The sequence below is a fragment of the Sciurus carolinensis genome, chromosome 6 (genome assembly GCF_902686445.1).
Source record: "Sciurus carolinensis chromosome 6, mSciCar1.2, whole genome shotgun sequence".
Classification (NCBI taxonomy): domain Eukaryota; kingdom Metazoa; phylum Chordata; class Mammalia; order Rodentia; family Sciuridae; genus Sciurus; species Sciurus carolinensis.
In genome coordinates, this window is record NC_062218.1 from 119829113 (window position 1) to 119843813 (window position 14701).

Sequence of the window (14701 nt, forward strand, 5' to 3'; positions counted from 1 at the left end):
TAGCAAAGCCAAAAATCAAAAACCTACCTTCTGAGCAGACCTTGAGGGACATGCACACCCCCTCCAGACCTCCGAAACTTCCTTCCTTTCTCTAGCCAAATCCTGCCCAGTGCCTTTAGCCATCACTCCATGATCTCCAAAGTGTCTGGTATTTCCCAGGAGTTTGTCATGGTCTCATAACAGTCAGTCTCGGAAAAATGGTCAGAGAAGCCTAATCAATCCCAGGTATCTACCCCAGGCTAGGATGTTGCATCTCTGGAAAATTCTGGTAGCTATCACTAGTGTGAATGTGAAACGTCATTCACAAACCACTACAGAGACGAAAGGATAGGTAGGTGGATAAATTCATGGTGGATGAATTTGTTAATTAAATAACATATACAGGCAAGGTTTTGAAAATGATCTTTATTGTATATGATGTTTATATGTTAGACTGAGCGGTGATCCTTCATCCTCTTTCATTCTATTGGCATTCTATCTGCTATTATCTCTTCTCCCTGGGAGTGAGAAAATAAATAAGGCAGGGCAGGAAGGGACAAGAAGTGACATGAGCTCTGCTCATCAACAACCCTTCACTTATATTTTAAAACCTTGGGTCATGCACATCAGTTCAGTCCATTTCAAGTCAGCTAAGGCAGAATGAAGGTTCTAGAACTTTTCCAGGCTTCAGGGAATTCACTTCCACATGATTCCCTCTCCACACTCCCCTTTCCTTCACCGGGCCATGTCCCTGGGCCAGAGTGAAATCCCAGCTCAGACTAAAGATTCACAGACCACAAACCTCTGATCCTGCTGGGCAGTGGTCCTCTCTCCAAACCAGTCCTATCCCTTGAGGTCATGCTGATCTCTACTTGCCTGGAAAGACTCTAGTATTTCCTCTTAAAGTTGAGGGCAGTCATGGATATACTTGGAAATTTCCCAGTCAGAACTCTCCGACTTCTCATAATCAAATGGTGGTCAAATCCCCCAGAAGCACTGGGTGTACCACAAGTTAGTAGACTGGCAGAGTCAGGACGGAACCCAGAGCATGCCTGCAGCCCCTTCCCTTCCATCCCTGGGAGCCTATCCTAATTTAGGCTTGGAAAACTGTGCAAACCTCAGGCCTTACCTCTCCCAAAAGAAGGCTGAACCATCTTCCAAGATCGTCTGGCCCATAAATCTCAGTTGCTACACAGAAATCAAAATAGAGGAAGACAGTTAATAAGAGAAGGAGCTCAGCCAGCCCTTAGAAATCCTCCCAACTTCCTGTGGAAACTAGAAAACTCAAGACAAATACCAGCTTATAGGAGGGTAAGATGCCTGGGCAAGAAGCAGGGGTCCCAGTTATCCCCCCTTCCGTTATTTCCCAAACTGATGAATCCCCACCTCTCCCTCATGGGGTTGGACTGGACAGTACCGGTTCAGAGAAGGCATAGCTCCCTCGCAGACCCAGCCCCTGCTCACTTCCTGTCCTTTGGAGAATGAAACACACAGCCTGGACATTGGCTCCAGGGTCTCTTCAGGCCAGGGTCTTCCCTTGTGGGCTGCTCCACCTTATTCTCCTTTTCTTCTTGCTTCTCTTCTTCCTCCTCATCCTCCTCATCCTCCTCATCCTCCTCTTCTTGGGCGATCTCTGAGTCTACATTGTTTATCAGCTGAGCCATGGTGAGATGGAAGACGTGGCAGCTGAAGCCCTCCCTGATCCCATACTTCACATGCTCCCGGAGGATATCCATGGTGGCAAAGACCCGGCAACAGGCCATGCATCTGAAACCATTCTCCATGGTCACCAGCCAGTCTGGCGTCTTGGCCCTGGGTCTCTCCTCCACTGCGGGTGACCCTGGTGGGCTCTCTAACTCTGCCTTTTCCTCATGTTCCTTCTCCTCCCCACTGGGCTCGCTGTCAGACAAGAGGTTTCTGGTGGATACATCAGAGGGGGCAGTACCCACTCGCACTTTCTCAGGAAGGGTCATTTCTTCCATCCGTGGTTGCTTTTCTAGGGACTCTGAGGTTTCCTCTGTGTCCCAGGAGACAGCTACACCTTTTTTCATTTTTACCTGCATGTAGTATATTTTCATGCCCTTTTCCTCTTTGTTCATACACAGAGAGGACACACAGGTCTTATAAGATGAATGGGATGAGGAGTTATGCTGGGAGCAGGGAGGACTCTCCCCTCGTTTTTGAAACTGGGTTAGGGGTGATCTAGGCTTGGGACTGTCTTGTAATTTCCGGGTTCCTGGGAAAGGAAATTAGAAACATAAGAACATGCACAGAGCCTGCTGGGAACTGAGAGTGCAATTGTGAATACATGTGGTGGAGGAGAGAGGGCCATGGCATGATGCAGGCCTGTGGTGAGTTTGGTGTCTGTCATTCATATTCTGGGGTGATGTGTCTGGGGTCATCTGTGTGTGTAAGGATATTGGGGAGTGCACACCAGAGAGTGGAGTGTGGTGGTGAGGGCTATGGCATGTGTGGAATGGAGGTGGGTGTGCACACTATGAAGATAGGATTTGGTGACCTCACTGGTGTGTTGTTTGTGGAATGTGGGCTGTTGTGCAGGAAAATGGCCTTGTGGGTCATGCACTTTGGATTTGTGTGTGTGCAAAGGATGTATGTATCCATGCAGAGTATGGTTATATGTGTGAGCTATACAGGCCTGAGCTGTGTGGTCCTGCTGTACTGTTCTGGGGTACTCTGTCCTCTAGAAGTCACAGATCCCACAGTTTCTCTTAAGGTTCTTAATCTGGTCCCTTGGCCTGACACCCCAAACCCAGACCTTTCTGGCCACTGTTGCCTGACTTCCCACCATGATCATGCCAGGGTTCAGGATCTACCCACAGTGAATTCCCCTAACATCTGTGAATTCCACAGAGTCCTGACCACCTCCAGCTGCCCTGGGCTTCTTCTCAGCCTCATGCTTCAAATTCTATGCTTCCTACATTGCACTCAAGACCTGATACCCAGGAAGCCCCACGTTCAAGGAGCCTCACACCTGAAGGTCCCCATAACCAAACAGTCTCACAACCAAGAAGTCCTTCAATCAAACTCTCACACCTAAGGAGCCCTGCACCCAAAATGTCTCATACCCAAAAAGTCTCATACCCAAGCATTCCTGTACCTTTACTACCATGGAAGAGCTTGTATGGAGAAGAAACACAGGAGAAGTATTCTGAGGCAGAGGAGATCTCCCCTCCCCTTAGGCTGCAGACTTTGGCCACTACAGTGGATTCAAGATGAGGGGCATCCTCTTGTGATTTTGACATTCCTGAGAAAGGTATGAAAGTCACAGTGATGGGGGGGAGGGGTTGGACATATTTGTACATCAGTCACCTATCTAACGAATATTTACTGAGTGTCTGACATGTGTGTCAGGTACATACACATAGCTTAGAGTTTGCTTCCTTGTGGACACTCCAGTATTGAATTAGTCAACAGTTATTTTATTAATGTCTTATTAGGAATGAAGTCCTGTGTGGTTACTGTGAATATATGTAAAGTATAAGAGCGATGTGCTTCAGGTGACCTTTGATAAGTGTGGGGCCAGTGTGGTGAACATGAGGGAAAAATGTGTCCGTGGAGCTTGTATACATGCTGTGTTTACAATTCAGGAATAATGCAATATCTAAAATTTCCTGACAAAATAGTGTGGCTTGTTTGTGATGTAAGTTCATTCGTTCATGTGAGCAATATTTAGTAAACAGCTACTATGTGTCAGTTATTATTCTGCTATTCTTGGCTTGGGAATACTAAATAAGACAAAGTCCCTCTTCTAATTGGCCCTTCTATTTCAGTTGGGAAGGCAGGCACTAAACAGAAATACATATAAGTATACATAGTAGGACAGCTCATGGTGAGAATGTAAGGATCACCAGGTCTGGCAAACAAAAATATCTGATACCCAGTTAAATTTAAATTTAAGATAAATCACATTTTTTTTTAGTGTAAATTAGTCATATGTAATATTAGGCACATATTCATACTAAAAAGTCATGTGATATTTACCTGAAATGATAAACCTCATGTTTAATTGGACATTCTATTATTTGGCAACTCTAAAGGAGGTGTGCCAGTGAATCTGTGTGTTTCATTTTGGCTTTAACAAAGTGGGTCCGGTGTCGCTTCACATTGTGTTACAGATGTGACATGTTCTTATAGAGAACTGAAACTGGTTCTTACAGAAATATTTAGAGCGTAGCTATGTCTGTGTGAGAATTAAGGAGATACATGGGCGAGCACGTGCATACACGCACACACGCACACTCTCTCTCCAGAGGTTAGTGTGGAAAGAGAGCAGTGTTACACCCATGGGTTGTGTGTGCATGTAATAAAGCAGTACTGTGCTTATATTTGTGCTGTGTGTGGTTTAATAAAGCAGTTGTGTGGAAATGTGTGGCATTTTTCCCTATGTAAGGGTGTACATGGGTATATGAAACCACCTCACAGGAGACCCTTAATGAGAACTCTGTATAGACCATCACATGTATCGAGTGTCACCCAGGTCTAGGCATGTTAACATTCGTTACCACGAACCCTGCAAACTTCACAGTCAGTGACCACTTGACCCCTGTTATTTCCACTCTTCCCTCTCCTGATACGCGTGCAAGGAGAGAGAACATCCCAAGACATGGCAGATGGGGTAGAAGAAAACGTTTGCCTTCCCCTTCCTGTCACAGCCCCTGGAAATCTGCCTACACTCCAGGCCTCCATTCCAAGGGTTCATCCTACAGTACTGGAGCCTGAACCTCATGGAAGCTGCTGGGCTCTGACTGGATTTCTGGGATAGGATCCACTCTGTCCCACTTCCTACATGGGACTACCATGCTGCCCCCCACCCCACCGCAAGGTGACTTGTTTACATTTAATACATCACACAGCCCAGGAAGTAAGTTGACAGCTCTTATGTTCTCTAAGGATCCTGATGTATCTTCCCCCAGGATCCTGATGCATCTCACCCCATCCATTATGGGTCTCCTTAAGGCACTTCCCCTCCCTTTCACTTCCTCTGGGAAGCTTCCAGTCCAACCTGTGCATTCACAAACTCCAGTGGTAAATTCTTCCTGCTAAAGGAGTAAAATCTCCATGCTTTCTGTATATCACCCTTCCTAGACAAAGTCTTAAGCTATTTGCTAACAAACATGTCATTTCTCAAGGTACTTTTCAAACAAGACCTTTAATTCAGTCAGCTAATTGTTCCTCTTTCCTAAAAGGGACAGTGTCACTCACAGATTTATCTCAGTGTCCTTCGTACTTCACAACTCCCCTCGGTGAACCAAAAAGAAAAGGAAATAAAGATATTAAGAAAGAACTCAGAAAAACTGCATTTGGGTTGTATAGCTGGAACCCCCCAATCTGCCTGGAGTCCATAGCTCCAGGTGCCAGCCCCCAGGAGAGAAGTTCACAGACCAAAAGGGCTGACTGTCTATCCACCTGGGGCATCTGGACTCTCTGTGCCTTCTCACACCCTTGGTACCCTTGAACTGGATCCAAAAGCATCAGCTGACACCAGGTCTCTCCTCTACCTCATAGGTACCTGTCTGCCTCAATCCCTCATTCCTGGAGAAGGCCAAGGCTGGCCAACCTCCCCGGTGCCACAGAGAAGCTTCCCAGCACATACCTCTTCCCTTCTCATCAGTTTCCTGGGACTCTTCCTTTTCCAGATGTTTCCTCTTTTGTCGCCGTTTCATAGTATCAGCTAGGAGAATCCCTGAGAGGATGCTTAGTGTCCAGTTCCCCCTTTTCCCTACAGGTTGGCCCTTCTTGACTCTCAGGAAATCTGTTGAAATTATTCAATACAAATAAAAATCTTCAAGTCTTCTATATGACTGGAGAACTCAAACCACTGAACGAACCAGCAGCCCTGCTCAGTGCTCACTATAGTGCAAGGCTGTTAAGGTTCAAAGGTCACCAGGCCCATAGGAGGATTCTCTTACCTCAGCGATGACATCAGAACATTCTGTGGACCTCAGCCCAACACAGTCTCTTCAACTGCAGAAACCCCATTTAAAAGGATGATTCCTTTTCCCAATGGAACCTCTCTAATGAATTCACCTCTCTCATCTTTCAAATGTGGCAGAATATTTTTAGATATTAACATGTTTCTGTTTAAGTTTTTTTTTTCTTTTCCCCCTTTATTTCACCCTTTTCTTTCTGCCCTCAAGCAGATAGAAGGCCCTGTGTTCACACAGAGTTGAGGTTCAGCAGGGCTGAAAGCAACGATAATTTGCTGATAAAACTTGACTTTTATTTTTAAAATCTCAAACTTCATAGAAAAGAGGCAAAAACATAACAGAAACAGGATTTTTGAGATTTATACATTCACTCTTTTCACTCTTTTCTTTACTAGAATGGTCAAGAGATGCTGATTAGGTCAGAAAAGAAGAGATCTGTGGCCCATGGAGGAGAGGGGCCCTGAAGTGTGACTAGAGAGAGAGATGGCAAAAAGTTCAAGAGGAGACTGCTGCATTGTTCACACAAGTAGAACAGCAGCCTGTCCCACTCTTGTCAGAGCAGCCACCAAACCTACAAGAACCATGGCAACTGAGATGATGGACATCAAAACAATAGCTGTGAGCTCCTGTAAATAGAGACTATTCTCCTATCCTATCCTTGAAACCATGGTATTGCAAGATTTCCAAATAGAGTTGGGTGGAAATCCAGACAGGACACCAGCAGAATACTTGTTATAAATTAAGTAGAGTTATTAAAACATGATATGCTATTTCTTGTTGATAGATTAGATATTCTCCCGGAGCTGCCTAGACTCCTGCATCTAAAACTACACCAAATGAGCCCACTCTAAATCTGCCCCTGGATGTAAGCCTGGGTAACACACAGAGACACCATGGATTAGAGAAGGGGCCTAGACTCATGTTAAATGAAACCAATGCTTATCCTCAGAAGCATACCAGTTTTTATGCTCTAAAAGACAAGTGGGGAGGGCAAAGAAATAGGGTTTTATGTTTATATTTTATGCTCTGAATTGTCAAAATTTTTAAACAAAAAAAATATTAATTCATAACTTAAATAATTAAAAATACACAGATTTTTAAACTGACACTCTCAGGAAATTTTCAATATCAAGAATAAACCAGAAACTATCACAAAAGACCCTGCAGACATCAAAAAGGTAATGAGATAATCCTGTAAACCCTACAAACACAAATTTGACAACTCAGGTGAGAAGAAATAGACGAACTCAAAAGCACAAACTCCAAAACTCATCCAATATGAAATGAACTGCATAGTCCTGTAACTACAAAGAATGTACAATTTGTAATTGTTAAAATTCCACAAGGCAAATATCCATGACCACATAGCTTCACTGGATAATTCTCATAAACATTTAAAGAAAAATTAACACCTATTGTACACAGTCTTTTCCAGAAGAAAGAAAGAAGCATTCTCAGATCATTAAATGAAGCTACTAATATGCTGATTCAAAAACCAGGCAAAGATAATATAAAAAAGAAAACTACATGCCAATATCTCTCACAAATATAGATGTGAAGATCCTTAACAAAATGTTGGCAAATAGAATTCAGCAATGTATAAAAATAATTATATACCATGGCCAAGTAGGGTCTATCTCCAGGGATGCAAGGCTGATCTAATATTTAAAACTCAATCAATGTAATCCACTACATTAATAGGCCAGCAAAGAAAAATAGCATCATTATGTTGCTATAGTTTGGATCTGGTTCATGACCCCCATGTGTTAAAGGCTTGGCCCCTAGGGGCAATATTGGAAGGTAATAGAATCTTTAAGAAGGGAAGGCCTACTGAGGGGTGTTGGTCATTGGGGGCATGGCCTCACAAAGATTAAACCCATCTCTCTGCTTTCTAGTTGAGATGGGATGCTCCCTCCCACAAGCACTTCTGTGGCTACGTGACACTATCTGCTGTTAAACTCTCACCAAAGACTGAACCAATGGGGTTTCTTAATCTTGAACTATAAACCTTCAGTACTATGAGGTAAATGAACCTCTTTTCTTCATAAATAACTTGCCTTAGGCATTTTGTTGTAGAAATGCAAAACTGACTAATATCAACCAATTTTTAAAAATCATTTGAAAACACCTATTGTGGTCAGGTAGGGTGGCACACCTGTAATACCAGTGACTCAGAAGGCTGAGGCAAGAGGATCACAATTTCAAGGCCAGTCTCAGCAACTGAGCAAGACCGTGTCTCAAATTTTTCAAAATAAGAAAAAAATTAAAAGCCTGGGGCTATGTAATTCAGTGGTAAAGCACTCCTGGGTATTCCCAATACCTCCCCACACACACACTAAGAACTCTCATAAAAATATTAATAAAGGGGAATCTCTACAACTTGATAAAGAGAATCTACATAAAATCTAGCATTATACTTAATAGTAAAAGACTGAGTCCTTTCCCTCTAGGAATGCAAATGGCAAACCTGCCTGCTGTCACAGATCTTTTTTTTTTAATCTTTTTAGACATACATGACATATACAAACATAGAATAGAACTTTTACTAATTAGGATCCCATTCTTACAGTTGAACATGATGTGGAATTTCACTGGTCATTCATACATGAACTTAGGAAAGTTATGTCTGATTCATTCTACGGTTGTCACTGCTCTTAATAACAATAATACTCTTAGCATAAAGTTACAACTAGTCCAATAAGGGATGAAAAAAAAATACAAAGTTACGCAAATGAAAAAAGAAGAAAAAATTATTCTTATTTCCAGATAATACACTTGTGCAGTAAATCTTGGGGAGTTTTAAAACAAAGGAGAAAAATGAAGAAAAGGAAGACCAAGGGAAGGAAGGAAGGAAGTCTCCTAAACTAATAAATTAATTCATCATGGCCACAGGATAGAAGATGAACTTACAACAATCACAGTAATCCCTCAGTATCCAGGGGGGATTGGTTCTAGGGCTCCCTAAAGATTCCAAAATCCATGAATTCTCAAGACCCTTGTACAAAATAGCAAAGAATTTGCAAGTAACCCATACACATCTCCTGTATATTTAAAATATCTCAATATTACTAATAATACTTAATACACTGTAAATGCTTTGTAAATCATTGTTATAGTACATTGTTTAGAAAACAATGAAAATAAACAGTCTGTTCATGTTCAGTAGAGATGCACATTTTAAATGTTTTCAATCTGAGGTTGACTGAATCCATGGATATAAAACCTACAGATATGAATGACTGTACATTTCTATTATTAGCAATGGACACTTTGGAAGCCAAAATTGAAACAATACCATTTAAATTTCTCAAAAAAATGAATTAGGCATAAATCTAGGAAATCATGTACAAGATTTCCATACTGAAGATTATAAAACACAAAGTAAATCAGAGAAGTTCTAAGAGACATTCCCTGTTCATAGACTGAAGGACTCAATATTAATAAAGATGCAAGTCCCCACAAATTAGCATACAGATTTGGTGCAATTCCTATCAAAGTTCCAGAAAGTTTGTTTGTTTGTTTGTTTGTTTTAGATATAGATAAGATTGTTCTAAAATTTTTATGGAAAAGCAAATGAACTAGAACAGCTAAAGCAATTTCAAAAAAAGAATCAAGTGGGAAAATCACTATGCCCTATTTCAAGACATTATTTAGCATAATAAGATTGTGTGGTATTGACCAAGGTATAGATACATATAACAATTGAACAGAATAGAAATGACACCAATAAAATTATACAAATATGCCCAAGTGGTTTTTGACAAAACTGCAAAGGAATTCAATGGAGGAGAGAGAACTTTTTCAGCAAATGATGTTGAAGCAATTGGATATTCATAGGCAAAAAATAAACCTCTAGTTAAACAATTGGGGGGGGGTACTAGAGATTAAACCCGGGGTCACACTGACACTGAACTACATCCCCAGTCCTTTATATTTTCTTTTTTGAGATAGGGTCTTACTAAGTTGCTGAAGCTGGCATCAAACTTTTGATCCTGCCTCAACCTACAGAGTCACTAGGATTACAGGTGTGCACCACTGTGGGCCCAACCAAACTTTTCATCTTAAACAAAAATTAATTCCAAGTATAATGGACTTCTAGTAAAATTATAAAACTTTTTAAAAAATGGAAAAATCTTCAAGGTTGATATCAACTTTTCATCACCATGACCAACATACCTGAGGTGAACAACTTAGAGGATAAAAATCGACATTGGCTCACAGTTTCAGAAGATTCAGTCTGTGATCAGTCAGCTCCATTCTTCTGGATATGAGGTGAAGCAAAACATCATGGCAGCCAGGAAATAGAAAGAGAAAGGAAGGGGCTGGAAAGAAAGGAGATAAAACCTTTCAGGGCGTGCCCCCAAGTAACCTACTTTTTCCAAATAGGTCCCACCTCTCAGTAATCCAGTCAGCTATCAATGAATTAATCCACCATAGATTAATCCACTAATGAGGTTGGAGCCATTTTGAATAAGTGCCAAAGAATACAATTGTGGCTTCATATGGTATTTACATTAATTATTTTAAACTACTATACATTTTGGCAGTATTATTTCACATTTCTACCAGTAATGTATGAATGATCCACTTTTCCAATCATTGCTTAAAAACCCCACCTCTGAACCCTGCTATGTGGGATTACCATTTACAATTGCTCAAAAAATGAAATAGGTATAAATCTAAGAAGTCATGTCCAAGACTTGTTATACTTTCTGTCCACAAGTTTTTGGGAAGGATGTTCCGTAGCTAAACCATAATAAGATCTAAGGCTGGGCAAAGAATCCTTAGACTTGAAACTGAAAACATAATCCCTGAAAGAAAAAATTAACTAGACTTTATCAAAATTAAAACCATTTGCTATGAGAAAGATCCTGCTAGGAGAATGAAAGGACAAACTACAGAACATGATAAAAATTTGTAAATCACGTATTCAACAAAAAATTAATTTCTGTATTATATTGTTTAAAACTCTCAGAATTTAAATAAGTAATCCACTTAGTAGATGGAAAAAACACAGGAAGAAGATACAGAAGGAAAATAAGCATGTGGAATGATAATATCATTAGCCATCGGGAAATGCAAGTTAAAACCACAGTGAGGGATCACTACACAGAAAGGCTAAAATAAAAATTGACGATGCCAAACACTGATAAGAATGGAAAAAGTGGATCATTCATACATTACTGGTAGGAATGTGAAATAATACTGCCAAAATGTATAGTAGTTTAAAAGAATTAATGTAAATACCATATGAATCCACAATTGTATTCTTTGGCACTATATTCAAAAGAAATGAAAAATCCTGTTCACAAAACCCATTAAGGAATGATCATAACTGTGTGTAATAGGCAAAATTAGAAACAACCCGGATACCCTTCAATTCATTGATGGTTAAGAAAACTGCACACATTCCTACCATGGAATACTATTCAGCAATAAAAAAAAAAGTTTAATTTGACTGAATCTTCAGAGAGTTAGTCTGAAAGAGAAAAAAAAGCAATACAGAAAGGGGTTATTATTATTTTACCTATGATGAATTATTTAATTGACAAAACTAGAGAAATAGAAAAGTGATCAATGGTTGCCAGAGGTTAAGGAACAGGTGAAGGTGGAAAGAAAGCGGTCGTGGCTCTAGAAGGGCAACACACGAGGGATTCTTGTGATAATAGATTTTTTCTGTATCTTATCTGTGTCGATATTATTTTCTTTTTTTTTTATGAAGTTTTTTTTTAATGAATGCCGACTGTAATACTTTAGGCAGTTTTGTAATTTGTTCCCACTAGGCAAAAAATGGGTTCAGGTTACATGGGATCTCACTACATAATTTCTCACAACTATGGTGAATCTATAATGATGGATAAATTAAATGTTTAATTCAAAACCTCAGCAATAAGAACCAGAATACTTATTTAAAAATAGAGGTAGATGTCTATGAGATTCAGGCAAAGACTACTCTTGCTTCTCCTCTACCACAATTTTTCCTAGCACCTGCGCAAGTCTCTGTGGAAGGTGCAGGAGAGCAAGTTATTTAACACTGAAGAAAACTCTCACAAACCGTACCTGTGGAACAAAAGCAGGGTGCAGCCTTTCAGCTCAGGAACTGCAAATGTGAACACCTTCAAGCCAGAATGGACCTTGGTGTTCTCTAATCCAATCACCTTTTCTTTAGTTTCTACAGCATCTCCATCGAGATGTTTCCCAGTCAGTATTTCAGTGTTTTCAATGATAGAAAAATTTAACTTCCCCTCAAAGTAATTCTGACATCTAGCTGTAGAATAAGCTTATTTATTCTCTTTCAACAAATATGTCCCCCAGGAAAAGAAAATCACAGTGATTTAGGACAATGAAGCTGTCCTGCTCCTAGTGCCTGCCCACTGCAGGTGGGCTGGGAATTCTGCCTCTCTGTTGTAATCACTCCAGGGCCCAGCCTATTGAAGCCACCACCATCTAGAAAATTGTCTGGTATCATTGCAGAGGGAAGAGAATTCTGGAAAGTCTCACACTGGCATTAAATGTTCAGACCCAGATGTAGAGACATGCTTGCAGCTGTCTGGGGAGGAGGCCGAGCCCACCTGCTGACTCGAGGCCTCCTCCCCTGCCCTTACGCACGCGCTGGGCCCTGGCTGCGCTTGCAGCGCGGCCCAGCGACCTTGGGTGTGAGGCATCTGACGCGGGAGCCTCGGGGAAAAGTGAAACTGCTGGAAGTTGGGGGAGCACAAGGAGCCGTCTCCGGCTGCGAGCCCTCAGGCCTGATGGGCCAGGCTCCTGCACACAGTGCCCCGGCGCCCATGGCCCTGAGCAAAGGGCTGCGACCGCTGGTGCACCTGGAGGCCACGGGCAAAAGCAGCGTGCTGCTGGAGGCGTGCAGCCCCAGAGACTGCCTGGTCTTCGAGGCAGGCATGGTGACCACGCTGGGCGGAGCTGGTGTTGGCACTAAGGCGCGTCTACTTGGAGAGAGAGGCAATAAGGAAGCAAGCAGGGAAGCACCACTAAAGAAGAATAAAGAAGTTGTTCATTCCCAGTCCGCCTCCGATTCTTTCCTGCGGTCTCGTTGCTGCAGCAGCCAGAAGTCACACACGTCCCTTCCTCTCAAATATCATTCACCAGGAAATACAATTGATCAGACTGCACCTTTACAAAATCAGGGGTAGAAGTCACATCTCTTAGATGGTAATTCAGAAGCCTTTCCACTGTGCTGTCAGGATATTTACAGGAGGATGATGTCATTGAGATTACATAGAATTTAACTTGTTTTGTTGTTGTTGTTGTTTTGGTTTTCTTTTTTATGAAAGATTCGAGAGGGAAATTTTGGAAGTTCCCAAAACACTTGCCTTAAACTGAAAAGAAACTGGAAAATAATTTCATTTCTTTTTGAAATGTTTGACCTGGTAAAGATGAGATATCTAGGAATCTTTTATATTCTGAATATAGGCAATACAAAGGAAATGATCTTTTTAAGACTTCCAAGAGACAGTGGAAAAAGTCTTGACTCCCTCTTTGCTATTTTGATTATCTTGTTGACACTCCAGGTCTTTGAGTAATGGTGGTGGTGGCAACCACAGAGTTTTAGCTAAGATAAAAATATGTATTATAGCACCAGCAGCCCCTGCAGAACCACATACTATGGTAAATGCCTTCATGCAATCCTATTTGCTCACAGTTCTGTGCAAAGTAACAAATAGTCTTGAAACATTGATTCCAAATAGCTTTTGCTCTTATTACCTTAAAGATGACTTAGCTGCCAAGCATTTGCTCCATGATGAAGAAGAACACATATATAAGGAAAGGATTTATATACTGAGATGTGCTGCTTATTTTGTTCCTGCACAAATACTGCATATCTAGTAAATTAGAGGCAATCTTCCACTCTTCCCCAAAATTGTGAACAAATGACTATGTCGTTCCTTTTTTTCTCATTCCATTCTGGCCACAGTCATTTTTTAGAGAATAGTATTCTCCTGCTCAAACCTTAAAAGGCCTCCTAATATAGGAAGAGTAAAGGTGAAAATTGCAACCAAACCTTCAAAGGCCTGCACCGTTGGGGTCCCTACTAAGATTTCCAACACTCACCTTTTAGCTTTCACTCAACTTGGCCAAACTTCCCTCCCTCAAATAGAGCTCAAGCCCTTGGTCAAGTCATTTCCTTTAACGTACAAATTTTTGAAAGACAAGTTCAACTAAAGTCCTGAGTTTTATATGAACCTTCCTGATACCTGAGTAGAATGGCCTGCACATTCCCATAGCATGTTAGTTCCTCTGCGACAGCTCTCTTCATACTCTGCCTCCCGGCAACACAGGACATGAATCTTTGCATGTAGACGTGATGATTCCTCTTTTCTGAATCCTCACAGTTCCTTGCACTAGTATAAGCTCCCTTCCACAGCACCTGCTCCTAAAAAAGAAAAAAAAAAAATCTTAAATAGTCAAAGTACTGGGTATTCTTTCTTCCCAGTGCAAACAATATCCCCACCAGTTCCTCTTTCGTTTTCCCCACACCAGCACCTAAATGCCCTTTCTGCCTTTATCTGGAAAGGAAGAGACTCCCCAGGTCTGTCACCACACCCACGGATCCGAAGCAAAGCGAGAGCCTCTCTTGTCCTGTGTTGTCAACCCGGCTCCCTTCACCCCCATCAAAATCTATTTTTCCCTACCTAAAATTTAACCATAGGATACTTCACTTAGGATATTTAACTGTCAAAGAGTTTTATTAAAGTACAAGTACTTTCGTGAGAAGTGATCCCTTAATTAAACCGTTGTCAGCCCATGTATTAGCA

The 14701-nt window shown here is 41.3% G+C and overlaps 1 protein-coding gene across 1 annotated transcript; it reads right to left on the reverse strand.

Moving 5' to 3' along the window:
- Positions 1-1439: 1439 nt before the first annotated feature.
- On the reverse strand, positions 1440-14261 carry Fam170a (family with sequence similarity 170 member A). Its single transcript, XM_047554872.1, has 4 exons — positions 14141-14261; positions 5594-5752; positions 3098-3244; positions 1440-2215 (listed from the first exon to the last, which is right to left on the reverse strand). Exons 1-4 carry the CDS (start codon positions 14166-14168, stop codon positions 1440-1442), a joined length of 1110 nt encoding a protein of 369 aa, XP_047410828.1. The 5' UTR covers positions 14169-14261.
- Positions 14262-14701: the final 440 nt, after the last annotated feature.

Coding starts and splice junctions, on each gene's coding strand:
- Fam170a (XM_047554872.1), bottom strand. CDS start 14,168: ATGGGAATGTGCAGGCCATTCTACTCAG. Junction 5,753..14,140: donor GTGCAGGCCATTCTACTCAG/GTATCAGGAAGG, acceptor TAATTTCAACAG/ATTTCCTGAGAGTCAAGAAG. Junction 2,216..3,097: donor GCTCTTCCATGGTAGTAAAG/GTACAGGAATGC, acceptor TTCCTTTCCCAG/GAACCCGGAAATTACAAGAC.